The 16,643-nt window shown below is 46.9% G+C and overlaps 1 protein-coding gene across 1 annotated transcript in view; it reads left to right on the top strand.

Moving 5' to 3' along the window:
• cox10 (cytochrome c oxidase assembly factor heme A:farnesyltransferase COX10) overlaps positions 1-13,362 on the top strand; it is a 38,607-nt gene extending 25,245 nt beyond the window's left edge. Inside the window, exons 5-7 of the mRNA XM_076999360.1 lie at positions 6,092-6,162; positions 10,623-10,855; positions 12,300-13,362. Coding sequence (XP_076855475.1) covers positions 6,092-6,162; positions 10,623-10,855; positions 12,300-12,730 — 735 coding nt within the window. The 3' untranslated portion in view covers positions 12,731-13,362. The remainder of the gene's footprint in view (positions 1-6,091; positions 6,163-10,622; positions 10,856-12,299) is intronic.
• The last annotated feature ends 3,281 nt before the right edge of the window (positions 13,363-16,643 follow it).

Here is a 16,643-nt window from a genome sequence, read left to right as displayed (position 1 = left end):
ATGTCTTTTGCCCGTGTTCATCATCACAAGAAGGGCCAACACACACGTTATCAGTAAAAACATCAATTGAACATTCATCTTGACTGTCCTACACAGCCATTTTGATGTTCTTGGTAGCGCTGAAATCTGAGCTCTCCTTCCCAGCAGGAGGCGCTGTGCCATGACTCCAGTGTGACATGGAAGAAGAAGGCACAGCTTAGCCTAACCATTAGCCTGAGTGATCTGATCTGACATTCAGGTTAGGGATGATGGACTAGCTCCTCTCTCCCGCGCGAGTATTTCAACCTCCCGTGCCCCGCGTCACCACGGATACGCCTCTGACTCCAGCTCCCATCCCGCACAGACTACCGTCATCCATCTTGTGTCGCCATGGTGAAATGGCTCCTAATGTTGTCTTAACTGGAGCAAGTGTGGTGAAAACATCTGCAGATGGTAGAGCTGGGACCAGACCGAGACGCAAACCTGGGAAACGGGGAAGTGGTGGGGAATGTGCTGTCTTTGTGTTCCCTGGTGGAGGATGTAGACCAGGTCTAATGTGCAGCTTCAAAGAATATTTGAAATACTTCATTTAATGAAGCAGCTTTTGAGATCATCTTTACTCTTTTCCTTTGGTATGTTTTAGTATGAAAAGCAAACTTCATGCATGTCTCCACATCTTTTATTAGGGGCCCTCTCTGTTTTTGTTTGCTGTAGGGTAGGCATATTAGTCAGCAGTGGATAACATCTCCTTTTCTCTGAAACTAACCCAAGAATCATTTCTCAGACCAAAGCGTGCATTGATTCGACATGAATCAGCAATAGCATGTAACGGGACATCAGTAATTAGTGTATTATCAGCTCTGCTGTTTAGCACATCACTCTAGCGGTTAATCGGACTTGTCACCCGGCCAGCTGACCCTTTGCCAGCTTGTACACAGAGAGCTCCCCCCGCTCAAGGGAGGGCTGCTCAGAGTTCACAGAGCTGTCGGACAACCTCTGGCTCCTGGTGTGTGAAGACATCTGGGGGGGTAGCGATAACGTCCGTGTGTTTTCACAGTGTGATGCGTGCGAGCTCTTTAATGAAGGGCTGTAGCGACTCAGCAGTTCCTGGTGTGCTTGCCCTTAAGTCAAGCTGTCTCTGCATCGTTTAAACGGGCTTTCTGGAGTTTGAAGCTCAATCCTTGCGTCTTCTGGTCCCGGCAACTGATTACTGACTCCTCCTTATGAGCATGCAAATTACCGCAGCCCTGAGCTCTGAGTTTTGGAGAAGAAAGTCTCTTGAATCTCTGGAATGCATCTTACCTGCTCATTACATGCGAGTGCTGTTTGTCAGACCCGTGTTGGAGGAGTCCTACGCTGCACGCTGGTGTGTGCTCTCGATCTGACGCACTTCAACACATCCGCTCCTCAGCCAAGCGGTCGTGAGTTTACAATAGCATGGGTAGACCAACAGAGCCTCTGAATGGTGCTGTGACTGTGGAGCCCCAAGTATAGTACTGGGAAAGGCTGGTACACCGAGACGGGAAGCATGTCTGCTGTGTCCTGAGACTCTGGCTCTTGTTAACTAAGCTAGTTTTCTCTGTCTCTGACTCACCGGTTCCATAATTACACCAGGGCACGTTGTCTCCTCAGCAGTCTGTCAGTTAAGCCCTTGTTCCCAGATAACAGTCAGCGGTGCAGGTGGGGAGTTCTGCGTCACAGCTGCAGAGGCTGGTGCTGAACCACCTGTGTGGACCCTCTTACACTCCTTCATGTTAATGTGTGAATAGCTTTTTTTTTTTTTTTTTTTGTCCCACAGGAAGTCCAGTATGGTGAACCGAGACGAAGTGTGTGCCTTTTTTCTTTCTGTCCCAGGAACCCACACTGGAGCAGGCTGCCCACAGTCTGCTGCTCCCTCTAAGGGTGTGTGACCATGTGTGACTGAATCAGTTCTGCTTGAATGACTTATTCAGCTAAATTATAAAGACACACAAAAGGCCAGAGGCCCATAGTGTTTGATAATTCAGTGTATTGGTTGTCAACATTTCCCGTTGTTGGTTGACTTGTAAAAGTGAATGGGGAAGGATTTGCCCCCCATCCTTCGCCCGCTTTGCGGCTGCCTGTGTGCACACACACACACACACACACACACACACACACACACACACACACACACACACACCCCTCTTCGTGTCTGCGGATGTTGTTGTTATACTAGAGAAACAACAGTAGAGCCCTACTTGGGTGTGATTTGGTGTGCATTAATCCAACCCTCACTCTAAACTGGAGTGTTGCCACTGCTCTGTCCTTTGCCACCAAGCTGCTTTTGCAAAGACTGCACACAAACAGCCACAGTCTGGTGACTCTGGACTCAGCAGGGTCCTGCTATATTCATGGGGATCATCGTTTTCTGCGACTACCCCGGAAATGCATCAGGACAGTGTCCTGAATTAGCAGAAATGGTATCCCAACTTCTGCAACTCCAGAAACTGCTCCTGGGCACATGGGACCTGATTGAAAGCAGCCCTAGATGGTTATCACTAGGGGTGACCTGCAATAGTCGCTGATTCGACTATTCGATTGGAGGACCCTAGTCGACTATGAACGTCATAGTCGAATGTACCATTCTGACTGCATGGGGGTGCCCAAGGATGCTGCTAAGCATTAGTTGTTACATGAAATATTTTCGTTATATATAGCCTTTTGTCAAATAAAATCATCCTAATTTCTGTTAATAAATATTTTTAAATGATGTGGGCGCATTAACAATAGGCTTCTTCCTTACTACACATTAATAAATCACACCCTGCAGTTGCATAATCCAAATGAGCGGAGCTGAACACGCTACTGGATCGTCAGCATCTGCTGAGATTATAATGGCTACTAAAAAAACTTCAAAAGTGTGGGAGTATTTTGAAAAAGATAAAGATGAATAAAACAAAGTGAAGTGCAAATTATGTCATCAACATTTCACATGACAACAACCAACATGGCATACCATTTAAAACGCGTAAGGTGAAAAAAAAGCACAATTCAGCCGTTTGTCGTTTCGGTCGTGTCGTCTCGTTGCGGTGCGTCTCGGCAAGTAGGCCCACCATGAATAAAGCCAACCTACCATGTTTATTCATTTATCTGAGTGTTTTAGGTTTTCCCTTTGAAGTGGAAAAAAGTCCTGAATGAGAACGGGATCCCGTTTAAGGTGCTCTAGAAAAAAAAACCCTGATTCGACTAAAGGGAAAATCTGATGAAAGGGAAATTCGACTATGAAAATCCTTATTTGAAGACACCTCTAGTTATCACTGTTCATTTGAACCTTGGACTTTATCACGATAGTGATAGGGCAGTTGGGGAGGAGTCTTCACAAGTGGTAGATAGATTTTCCTGTGTCAGGAGATTCCTGCTGACTTCATTTATACAGGTGGTCTTGTATACACATCTATGATTTGACCTCACTTACATTTGTTTACATGCACATGTAGCAAGTTGGTTTTGGTTTACTTTGTGTATGTCCGCATTCATCTCATCCGTGCTGTTTACCAAGAAAAGACGTTGCATTAGCAGTCCACACATCCACCTTCTGACCTGTTCCAGACAGATCTCGCTCTTTGATTTATTTTCATGTGGCTGTCATGGTAACCTCCCTCGTGCAGTGTAATAGGGTAAACGTGACCACAGTGCCAAAGACTGAAGTGCTTCACTAATGCCTGTAGGACGAGTGGTGGGTCATATTGGATCGTGGGAGTAGACAGACCCGTGTGCCGTCTGTGTTATAGATGACTGGTTGTTCATTTGCTGGATATATGGGTGGTGATCTGTTGCAGTCTGGTGTGTTCATGTTGTGTCCAGAGGTGTGTGTGGTGAACCAAACCCACAGGAGCAGGATGACAGAAAAATCAACGTGTACTGTTAGGTTGTGTGTGTGTGTGTGTGTGTGTGTGGCTACGATTCGCATGCACCCGCATCTGTCTCCCTGATCGGTCAGCCTTACTTTGCTGGAGTCCTGATCTGAACCAGAACATCTGCATGATTAGAAGTCTGACGAAGGAGGGTGTGGACTTGAAGCAGAGGAGCTGAACCTGAGCGCTCTTCACTTCCTCCAGCTCTGATGCTGCAGTACCTTTTGGGACCTTAAGTTTTCATTTCGAGTTCCCCCTCTCTTCTGCCGGTCCGTACTGTTAAACTCCACTGAGCCAACGGCGCCACTGTAACCCGAATGTGTTAAACGGTGGTGTGTATGTGTCCCTTTGAAGTACGTCTGATTCCTCAGATGATCTGCACAGTGATCATCCTGTTTGGCCAAACCAAATGGATTGCATTTCTCACGTCTTTCTCGTGCCATTAACACACAGGCTTACATATCGTTTGAGCCAAGAGGCTTTTCTCCAACCACTAAGAACACATCACGAGCAGGCCTGGAGCTCTTCGTGGGAGCAGAGGGGCCGGCCCAGTTTTTCTGGAGGACCAGCCCTAAGCCAGAACCCTCCAGCCTCCATTTCTTTCGCTGACCTCTCAACACGCTTCCTGACCCGGGAAATAGAATTAACACCTCGGCCTCAGACTGCGCTCTCCCATTGGTGGGGGCCACAGCTGTCCTGGAGCTGGCCCCGACGCCCCCTCCCCGCCGGCACAGGGAATTAACCGGAGACTTCACAGAGCCTCCGCTCCGCATTTCTTCTCCACATGTTGGGGTCTGGCACGTCCCACACACACACACCCCAGCCCAGCGGCGCACTACCCAGTCATCTCCAATGACGTTGGCCCGTGTCCGGCAACAAAGCCAAATACTGCTAAAAGAAAATGAAAAACCATCAATCTCTAGTGGACCCCCTGCCCCCTCCACATTTAGACATCGTCACTGTGTATTTTAACGTCTTTGGGGGTGGGGTCAATCATGATGATCAGATTCAACAGCGGCAAAATGAAAATGAGGAAGAAACTGAGCGTGTATGACGTGATCAAACGGCAACATGCATGGCACATTGCAGTTTTTTTTGGACTGGCTCACTTGATCCCAGCACGGGGACGTAGACGGGCGTAGATACTCCTCATGGATCATGTGGACTCCTCCATTTTGTGTGGTATAGCCCATTCTTCAAGATCTCTAACAACATGCACATGTACCCAGTATAAACTGCATTACTGACCACAAGGGTGTTGTTTTCCTGTTGTTTTTTTGCACGGGTCCATTTCCAGCGTCAAATGGACAGTAAATTAAGAAAAGTGGATTATCTGTTTATTAGTTATTTTATGTGAGCCGTATTTCAGGAGTAATGGATCCTGGGATTTACTGGTTGGGAAGAGCAAGCTGTCTGTTTTCTTCATTAGGTGCAGGCATGCACACATGCGCAGAGATTAACTGGTTAGAGTCTTCAGCCACCCCATGTGTTTGCGTTTTAGCCTCATATAGCTGGATCCCGGGGGTGGCTTTTAGACGCACTCTCCAGAAGAACACCATAAAACAAAAAATAAGTAGTTTTTCTCATTATGGTCTGCTGCAGCACTGAATAGTGGCCCCTACCTGCCCTCTGTCTTCTACTCAAGCTCACACGTCAGCCTGACACGGAGCACCTACTGACCCCTCCGTACCTCTGCTGCGTGACTCCACAGTGATTTGCCCCCATCCCCACATCTGCCTGGTGTCTCCTGAACTGTGTGTGCGCTACAGTCTTTGTCGAACCACCGTTAACATGCCTGAGACGCTTTCCCTACAGATGCTCGTTCAGAAAGCCTACGCTGCTTTGACAGGCATCTTTTGCAGTGAATGATTGGTGGAAACAGATGTGGGTGTAGATGGATGGGGACCCTCGAGGGACAGATGTGGGCTTCTCATTTAGGAGAGCTCCGACACTCACGCAGCTTCTGTGAGAGCCTGGCTTCCTGACACAGTGAGATCTGTGATGCATCTGACTCTACACTGACACTGGGGACACGGGGTTCAGTGTGGAGGCATGTGGCTCTTACGTCTCCTCTAATGGAGCTTTGAATGATTAGTGTCACACGTGGTGTGAGAAACCACTGCAATGTGTAGTATAAAGATGCATTGCTTATAAGCGCATATTAGTGTGTGTGTGTGTGTGTGTGTATGTATGTATCCTGCCCTGAGGGTTCTCTCTCTCTCTCTCTCTCTCTGCAGTATTTTGAGGTACCCTTTGACTCCAACATGAACCGGACGAAGAACAGACCACTGGTACGAGGGCAAATCAGGTAAACGGCCCTGCAGGCCACACTGCACATGCAGCACACAGTCACACGCGCCATGTGTAGTCCAGTGCTGACCCTGATCATGGTGCACCTCATGTGACTTAATCCTGCTGAGGCAGGACGCGTGGTTCGCAGATCAAACTTCACAATCGCACATCTCGTTTGTAAAGCCATCTCTCTCTCTCTCTCTCTCTCTTTCTCTCTCTCTCTCATATAATATTTGTTCATCATTTATCTCCACTGCAATGAATTGATTTTGGTACTGTAGATTTATATTCCACAAATAAAACAAAACCATTATTGTTTAAAGCATTATTGTATTGTTCTTATTCTTTAAATCCTTCATAAAAGGAGCAAAGTCAATGTCTAGCATTTTAATGTAAACAATTACACTCAATTAAATAGAAGTGGAGGTAAATGAGAACTGCTTCCCCAATATTGTGATGTACATCAGCTTGTCCTGGCAGACTGACTCTGTGTGGCCTGTTTCTCCTCTCGTCCTCCAGCCCCTCCCCCTGCTCCTCTTATAGCCCTGCAGGCATACGCGTTTTGCTATCGGGAGTCTCATCGTAATAACGCGAGTGCTGAATAAACCATGAGGTTGAATGTAGTGATGGGGTCCATTAGTCGCTGTAAAGCTCCTCCTGTTACGCGGCACCAGGCAGCAGAACGCCTGGCTAAGGTTCCCCCCGCCCGGGTGCCGTGAGCCGCACGCGCACCTGTGCTCGGAACCCGATCTAGGTGAAGGGTGTAGCCCCTCCCACACGGCCACGGCCCACCTGCTGTTGCTGCACCAGGGGCTTGTGTGCACAGAGCACTCCCACACGTGCATGTGTGGGCCGCCTCTGTTGGTCTTTGATGGCTTACGGGATCGTGACAGCCAGCGGCCCCTTGTCCCTACGCTCACGCCGCACTCCAGCACCAAAGAGCAGATCAGTTGCCATGAGGAGCTAAAGGTCGACTTAAACAGTCAAACAGAATCCAATCAGTCTAAACCAAACACCTAGCTAATCCTGCCGTTGTGTGTGTGGGTCTTGAATACACACGCGTGCCCCTTACACACCCTGGGACCACAGAGGTGGAGGACTTAAGCACTGTTGTGAAATGAGATTCTTGAATTTCTTGAGAAGTTGCACACTTCAGTCCTTTACCTGCCAACTTTAACTCTCTGTTTAATCATTTGTGTTTTAACAATTTGTGACAATTGTAGCTTTAACGGAATAAAGAACCTTCATGTAAATTGGGATTTTAAATCTGATTTGCAGCAGAGTAATTAGTTTGCGCTTGATCTGAAATGCTTCTCCGATTCAAAGCATTAGTGTATTGCTTTAATGATCAGTGTAGAAGAATAATCGCCATTCCTAGCTGTGTAAACTAATTTGGTGACTTCTATGGTTGGGATTGGCGACTAGTTTCTGTGCATGTTCACTGTGTCTGATATCCTACTGCTCTGCTATCGAAAGACATTTAATGCTCCAAACTCTGAAGATCTGAAAATGGGAAACAGCTGGATGGGCAGACTGGAAGAGAGAGGGCAGAGTCCTGAACGTATTCACTCCCTCACCCCCTAATGACCAGAGTACATGCAATATAAACAGTAGATTCAGAGGCCTCTGTCAGAACACGTTCATACAGCATGATAAATGTCCCAACATGTAAACGCAGCAATGGCCAGTGTGGAAATGCTTGTTTTCTCAAACATGTAGCATGTGATTTCCAACCATGTAAACACGGAGCGTTTGCGATGAAGCGATGAGATGTGGTGCGCGCGGCTGCCCTGTGCTCGCTACACGCGGGCCCGTCTCTGCCTGCTAAGGGGGGGGGGGGGGGGGGGGGGGGGGGGCGCTGAGCTTGTAGTTTGGGTACCGAGCAGCTGTGTGTGTGTTGTGTGCGTGTTCTTGTCCACTCAAACACTCAAGCTCTCGTGTGTTGCTGTTGCCAAGTGCTGCTCAAGAAACCCCCCCCCCCCCCCCCCCCCAGCACTTTTTTCTTCTAAATGTGTGAAGGCAAAGCGGAAGAGTGGTTTTCTGTCCAAATGGCTCTAGCACACACACACACACACACACACACACACACACACACCCCCCCGCTCTGATGATCATGATGCATGCAGAGGAGTGGGATGGCGTGTGTACCTGATGGCCTCAGGTGTGTGTACGCCTCACGCCCATGAGCAAACACTGCTGCATGCCACAGCGCAAACACAAACGTATCATTACGCTCCATTAGCCGAGGCACAGAACCGACTGTTTACCCACGCAAACATCAGCCTTCAGCCGCCCTGCTGTAGGGTCTCCAGGCTCCTCTGGAGCTGACACCTCCTTTGATGTCTGCTCACGTATCGCGGGTCACTGTCCCAGTCACGCCACACCAGGCCCCTCCCTGGCTCTCGTAAGATCAACCCTGGGGAGGCACATGCACTCCACCACGAGCATGTTGAACTTGCATTTCTACCTTAACTTTAAACCCTTGACAGTTTAAGTGCAGAATCTGAAGATGACGTTACGTTACTCTTCCACTTGTATTTACAAGCACCTTGTAGCATGATTTGTAAAGCTGTTTGATCAAAGTGCTGCACTTCCCTGCCGAGGGTTCTGTTGTACCTCGCTGGGTTGATGCAGCAGGAGTGAAGGCGACGTGGTCGTCCAGGCGACGTGGTTGTCCAGGCCTGCGGAGTGCAAACATCCGTACGCAGCTCTCCCTCATTCAGCCGGAGGGTTACTGGAGATTTGTTTCTTGTGGCTTCAGAGTGGTTTGGTGACACAAACTTCAGCTAAATGACGTCTCTGTCTGCAGCAGTCGTGGCTGTGCCGAGATGACAACGGGGTAGTTTGTGCATGGAGCAATAGCAGCACACTTTGCAGATTGAATTACCATGTAACCTCTTTATGATTGTTGTGGCTGGTGTGGAAACTGTATCCGTGTGTTGGGAGCAGCAAAGGTTTAAATTCCACTCATCTCGAGCACCTCGGTGACATGAGAAGTTAAAACATTCTCCAACTAGACTAAAACAGCTGTCCTGATTGGCTGCAGGGCTCCTGACACTGCCGTGCCCTGACATGTGGCATATTTGTTGATATTTACAGCATATTTCTGTTTTGATGAATCGTTTGGACAGGGTTGTTTGTTTTGTAGTGAGTCTAAGAGGTCTAGTGTTACACAGGGTGAGACAGGAGGGTGACCCCTTTGTGTGACACGGTTTGTTTCTAACATCTGTTGACACAGACAACCATTGTTACAGGAGTAGCATTAGACTCTCCGTCATTACTGATCTCTGCCTCTTCAGACGCACGCAATCTTTCTCTCTCTCTCACTCACTCACTCACTCACTCATACACACATACTACAACCTTAACAGCAGTAATCCCTCTGATTACACTCTCTCTCTCTTTCTAAATATGCCCATTTCATATCAAAATGTTCATCACATCTCAGCTCTCATCCTAATGAGGTTCCATTTGACCTACGGTACTGCAAAAAGAAATATGGTCCAAAAGCTTAAAATACGAGGTCCAGTTTTAGAATTATATTCATATCTCAAATCCTTTTACTCAAATAAATAATTTTGCTTTTTGACATAGGTTTGCCAAAGCGCATGCTTCAAAATTAGTGAAACATATGAACAAAGTAGTATAGAATTGTGAAAAGCAAAAAAAGCTTTATTTAACTTTTATTCATTGGTTCATAACTCCTACTATTGACAAAACATGTTGCTGCGATGTCTTATCATGGAGATATTAATAAAAACATCTAGAAACATCAATGCGTCTGCATACCTCAGAGGTTTAAAAGTGGTATCTCTTGTGTGAATCCAACCCCATACTATACGACACCCCCCCCCCCCCCCACTTCTTTTAAATCACCCACTATTCTCCTTTGTGTCTGTCTGGATCAGCATTTCGTTCTTGGAGCATTTAGCTGTGAATTTGAACCGTGTGTGTGTGTGTGTGTGTGTGTGTGTGTGTGTGTGTGTGTGTGTGTGTGCATGTGCGTGCGCGCCTGTCTGTTTTTAATAAAAGCCCAGCGGACGTGCCTGTCCGATGGAAGCGCAGTAAGGCAGGGTTTGACCTGCAGCACGTGCCCAGGCCTTTACACACACACACCCTCCACACAGTCACTTATCCCAGCGGCTCTGTTCCTGTGGCGCCCCATACAATGTGCTTTTTTAGCTATTTTTTTTTTTTTTTTTTTTTTTTTTTGTATCTATTTTTTGCTTATTTCAAATGTGCAATTTCAGAGTACATGTCCTGATGGACTGAGTCATACTAGACTGTAAATATACTGTGAAAATTATTAAAATCCCAAGTCAGTTTTTACCTGAATTTAATAAAATTAAAAGTATTTTAAACATTGTTTTTTTGTTTTACTTGTCTTTTTTCCTATTTCCCTTCATCTCCTTTCTCTTAATACCCCCATCTCTCTCTCTCTCTCTCTCTCTCTCTCTCTCTCTCTCTCTCTCTCAGTCCACTCCATGCAGTGTCATTTGCACTGGCGTGTGGGATCCCGGGCGTGACCCTGCTGACCCTGGCCGTCAACCCCCTGACTGGTTTCCTGGGGGCGTTGAACATCTTCCTGTACACATGCTGCTACACACCCCTCAAGCGTCTGAGCATCGTCAACACCTGGGTGGGCTCTGTGGTGGGAGCCATCCCCCCCATCATGGGCTGGACCGCTGCCACCGGCATGCTGGAGCCAGGTTTGACCAGCACACACACACACACACACACGCAGCTCATGCCTCTGTGTTTCATATTCATGATTTGTCATATTCAGAAAGGTAGTAGTTGGCTCTAGAACCAAACTGTGCTTACAAAACATGTTCAAACCCATTTAGAATATTTGGTTTTTCTAAAAGAGTGTGTGTGTGTGTGTGTGTGTGTGTGTGTGTGTGTGTGTGTGTGTGTGTGTGTGTGTGTGTGTGTGTGGTTTAGTGTGGAGACTAGCAACAGGCCCCATGGTTGCTAATGGTGTCAAGTGCGTTGTTATGGAGGCATAAGTTGAGCAGGGCAGTGAGAGTGTTATGTGCCCGTGTCTGTTCCTGCACCGCTAATCACGCTTTAATATCACCGTCCCTCCCGTCTCCGTCCTCCCATCGGCACGGCAACGCCGTCCCTCCTGAGCCGCGGAAACCCTCCTCCGTTCTGAGTGAAGACGCTCAGCTGATGCTGCAGCTTTTTCTTAATGGCAAGATAATCCGCCAGTGACCTCCGAGATGCTGAACACGCAGACGCTAATCTCTTCACTCTGACTTCCACCTCACCTCAGACCCCTCTCCCTCGTTTCTGCTGTCTTTGGCAGGAGGCCATGTCTCCTCCCCGTGTGTTGATCTCAACATCTCACCCTGGTCAGAGTTTTACAGGACCCCTGAAAAGAAAACACTAGTGGAAACTGTTCTGAGGTCAGTTTGGAAGGGCCTGGCGGCAGGCAGGCGTGGGCTGCTGCAGAGCGATAATTGCTGCATGTTTTGTGGTGGGAAAGATGAGCTTAGTGTTGCTGAGCCTTTGTTTTCCCGGGGGATTTAGCTACGAGTGTGTTTACACAAGCGGAGACACACACACACGTGGAGTGAGAGCGAGGTGGTGCAGTTGAACGCTCCGCTGCCTGGGTGGTGTTGTCTTTCGTCTATATGGCCGTGCCTCTGGTCCTCCACGCAGGGATGAAACCTGAGTGCGGTTCCCTCACTCTTCCTGTCCCGTCACCCGCAGGCGGGGTTGCTGCCGCGGAAACGGGGTCACGTTGGCGGCCTTCGGCCCTTCACACTTGCTTGTTTGTTTTCTGCCCTTTGATGTGGTTGACGTCTCAGTATTTTCTCTCCCTCTCCTCAGTTCTCTCTGCTTCACTCCCTTCCTCTACTTGTGTCCTCCTCCCTCCCTCCCTCTCTCTCTCACCTCCCATCTCTCTCCCATCTTTCTCTCTCTCACCCACTCTCTCCCTCCCCCTTCTCTCTCTCCCCATCTCTCTCTCTCTCTCTCTCTCTCCCCCACTCTCCCTCCCTCTGCTTTCTCCTCTTGGCATGTCTGTACCCAAATGGTGGAAATGTTTACATCTGTAACTTCATAGAATTCTACTCACATTCCTACAGCAGCAGCACCACCCAGTCACCATAACGGGCTTTAATGGTGCGTGTTTCTCTCCCGCAGGTGCTCTGCTGATGGGTGCCATCCTCTACTCCTGGCAGTTCCCACACTTCAACGCTCTCAGCTGGAACCTGCGTGAGGACTACTCGCGGGGCGGCTACCGCATGATGTCCGTGACTCACCCGGGCCTGTGCAGGAGGGTGGCCCTCCGCCACAGTCTGGGCCTGCAGGGCATCTGCACTCTGGCCCCCGTGCTGGACGTCACCACCTGGACGTTCCCTCTGATCGCTCTGCCTATTAACCTGTACCTGAGCTACTTGGGCTTCCACTTCTGGGCCGGCGCCGATCGCCAGAGCGCCCGCCGCCTCTTCTTCTGCAGCCTGTGGCACCTGCCCATGCTCCTGTTGCTCATGCTCACCTGCAAGAAGAGAAACCTGCCACCTGAGGAGGCGTCGCCCATGCCTGTGGCCACGCCCCTCGCCCTGCAGAGTTAATCGCCGGGATGGTGCTCTCTGCTGCAGCTCGTTATTCGTCATTATCGTTTACTGTCCTTTGGTGTTTCATGGTGGTTTTTATGTAAAATGTCCACGTTGCTTTAAAACTCAGGGCGGGAACTGTCCCAGGGAAGTTCTGAAAAAGGAAAAGGCTGAGGACAACGTAGGTGAGGACACTGGGTGTGGCTACGGCGTCCTCATGTCCAGTGCAATCTGTGTAAATATAATGAATATTTATTTAAATAGCTGCCCGCCCTATAGGTGAAGGAATTTATAGTCTGACATACAAAAATGAATCACCGCTAGCTCTAATCATTACCTGATTTAGCTCAGGGGAGCGTTCAAAGCGTGCAGCAGCAGATTGTCTCGGACCTGCCGAAGGTTTGAATGCTAAACCAAACGTGATTATCCTGTTGTCTGTGAGGCCAAACAGCTGTGGGAGCGCTCTGTTGTGACCCGGGTCTGTGACCCGGGTCTGTGAACTGGGTCTGAGGCTCCAGTGCCACGTTCACAGGGCCCACCGCTCGACCTCTCACCTCCGTCCACGCTGTCTGCGGCTCCTGCTCACCTTACTGTAGGATTCACTTGTGTGAGACCCAAATGAACCTTCGCAATAAAGAAATGTTGTTTTATGACTGGTTTTGGTGGTGTTTTTTGGGGGGGATATCTGAGTCAATTTGCAATTTCAGGCCTTGAAAGAATATGTAATGATGCAGGTACCACTAACGATGCGTACAGCAGGAATATGTCCGTTAGTCCTAATGTCAAAGTATGTGTGAGAAATGCACCATTAACAGTGGCCAATGTTCCATTGAGTTACACTTGGAGTCCAAAACCTACAGTGTGTGGATTGTTCCACATTTGCTAAATATCACCACACGGTGCAGTGATTACTTTTTAACCCAGTTTTGTGTAAATGCCTGTGACCGCTAAGACATTCATTCAATATTGGCACCTGCTGTTTGCAGTGGTGCGTGTTTTGATGACCGTATTCTTAAAAGAGCAATATGGCAGTTCAGTCCTGCAATCCCATAATGCCTTTGTCCTCTGCAGTACTTGGAGAACTGCGGGGTGTGTTTCAAACACTCGGTGTGTTTGAAATCGCACAGCTTGGGACCTTGGATCCTCCTGCTGTGTGACATCACCACCCCCTCTCTTCCTCTTTGTGGCGGTACCCGTGTCCGGTGGGCCTGTGGGGCTAGTGGAGGGTGGCCCTGCTGCACCTGTCCGAACGCAACACACGATCCGCTTCCTCCCGGGGCCCTGGGCGAGCCCACCCTTCCGTCTGCGCTCGCCTGCGCTGGCGGGATTGCACCCGCGCGGAGGAATGTGAGTAACACGTCCCCTCGTAAATGGCCCGGTCCGGATGCAGCCTGCACCAGTGTGTTTCATATGAGCCCCAGAGAGGCGGACAGCTGTTGCTGCTGCGTCTGTAGATTAAATGTCTCTGCCAGCCTGGAGCTACAGTCACTCACCGTGCTTTTATGACCACTAGTGACATGTACACAGTGGACGTCGTATTCCTCCTGCATTATAACCACTACACTGAACTACCTGGAATGCACTCACCTGCCCGTGGTGACAGACCTCTGGTCAGGGGAGGAGTTTGGAGATGTTTGTTGGTAGTTATGTTTGTGTGTGTTCAGTATAGCTCCCATGTTTAGGGTTAACATCGGCTATGTGGAATAGACTCGCTATTTGCTGTGCTGCGCACCTCTGGGGTTTTGTAAAGTGAAACCAGGTAAGCTTGTAAATTAACCTTGTGATCTCAATTACACTGGACTTTTATAAATATTTATATAAATATTTTGCTCTAACAAACTTGACAACAGTGGGTGGTTAACTACTTACTGTTCTGGGTCCTTTAGTTAATGTATCCAACTTTGTTTTACTAATATACAATAGTAAAACGTGCATTGACATAATGTATACATCACATACGTTTACATGCTTTTTTTTGGTTTATTGTTTTATATATATATATATATATATATATATATATATATATATATATATATATGAATATGAATATATGACCATGTATGTTTTTAAGTTATTGTGTAAAATAACCTATTGTCTAAAATTACCCTTCACATTTTGAAGGATTCTGGCAACACCATAAATTTTGGCCAAAGATTTAAAGGTGTGAAAGCTAAATGTTTTAGAGCTTTTTTTTTTTTTGCAAATGATTTATAACCTCTTCGCGCTTGCATAAAATTTAATCGTGCAGCGGACTGATGTTTTATGAGCAAACTATTCCCGTTAGTTTTCAGAGCTGAGGAGATGTATTTCTCTGTAGGGATCAGCTTGTTCTTCACACGGGACGGACACATCAATCTCTAAAACGGACTTCATGTAGCTCTGAGTCCTTACTGCTACATATGAGTAGAAGTTTGGACAAAATCAGCAATAAAAAGCAGAAATGTGCGATTTGAAGCAAAGGACGTCGTCTAATAACGGGCAGGCCCCGCCGTGGGCCTCTTTGTCCTCTTTCTCGGAGTTATAAGTAGAGCTGTGTGATTATTTGCTATAAACCTGTAGTATAGTTTGTCTTTATATAAATTGATGTGAATCTTCCTATTTCGTTTTAAATTTCACTTACTAATTATCTTAACCTCCAATATAAAATAATGCGCTCATCTAAAATGTAACTGGCTATTGTTCAGGCTAATACTGGATCATAATTATGCCGTTTCTGTAGTTGGTTCGGTCTAAATTGCTGTGTTGGTCTTAAGACTTCAAACAGGACTGCGTGTATTATCTTCGGCAGGTCATCTCCAATGTAACATCGTATTAAGGTAGGAAATTCTTTAACTGGCTTCTTCTGTGATTTCCCATGATGTGCTATATACCACCGTTTGAATTGTTTGGGTCAACTTGTATCGTTTAGCAGGAAATAAGATCGCTTATTAAATAAATAATCGCTTATTTAAATATGACCGTTTTATCGCCCCGTCTCGTTTGTCACAATTAGGCTATACATTACATATTTATACTATACATATAGCAGACTATAAATAACTTATAAAGTTCAACAAATCCCGTACTTTAGACAAGATAATGTCTAAACTCATTTTATACTCTCAGAAAATATTACTGTTGAGTTTTTGTTGTTTTTATTATTCTTGTTTTATACTTCTTGTTATTAGCTATTTTACTGAGAATATGCGACATTTATATTTATTTGAAAGCAACGTAGTCTAACTAATTCCGTCCCGTCCCATGATCTCCTCGTTTCGCTAAGGTGATTAAGATACAAAATCATGTAATGTTATTTTTTTTATGAACGTTAACTATGAAACAACTTCAGAAAGTTTACAGTTTACAAAAAGCTTAAACAATATTACGGAACAGAAAATAGTATTTTTCAAGTCTATTGCAAGTTTTTTGCGTTAATTCAATAAAACTGAAAGTTTGAAAGGAACTTAAATGTACTGATGTTTGGCGCAACTTTCAAAAGAGGTTGTATTATTTCGAAAGGTGGCATTATAAAGAAAGTTTGTTCCCTTTATTAAGTAAATAACAACTTTCTATTTTACACACTACAGAAGCCTTGACACATGGCAGATATGTATCGTGGTTGCCACAGAATTACATTTTCTGTGGCCTTTATTGTTGTTTTATTAATGTCCAAAAAAGATCTGTGTTACACATTTGTTACTCTTCAAATCATTGGGATAAAAGGATTCCGCTCGAACGCTCCCCTATCCAATAAGAGCGTTTAATCGTATTCGCGCTGCTAGCATCTTCCCTGTAAGCCTTCCCCCGACGTCCTCTGATAGGCAGGCTTCTGTCAACAAATCAGCAGTTGCTGCGCCTCTGCGCTACGATAGGACGCAGTCGCTGTCAGTCACACGCATCTCCACGTCTCCGCCGCTCTATAAGGTCTAGTTCGCACACGCAGCGTGTCGAG

The sequence above is a fragment of the Brachyhypopomus gauderio genome, chromosome 3, assembly GCF_052324685.1.
Source record: "Brachyhypopomus gauderio isolate BG-103 chromosome 3, BGAUD_0.2, whole genome shotgun sequence".
NCBI classification, from domain to species: Eukaryota; Metazoa; Chordata; class Actinopteri; order Gymnotiformes; family Hypopomidae; genus Brachyhypopomus; species Brachyhypopomus gauderio.
Note: the sequence above shows the minus strand (reverse complement) of the source record. Positions and strands in the feature narration are given on the sequence as shown.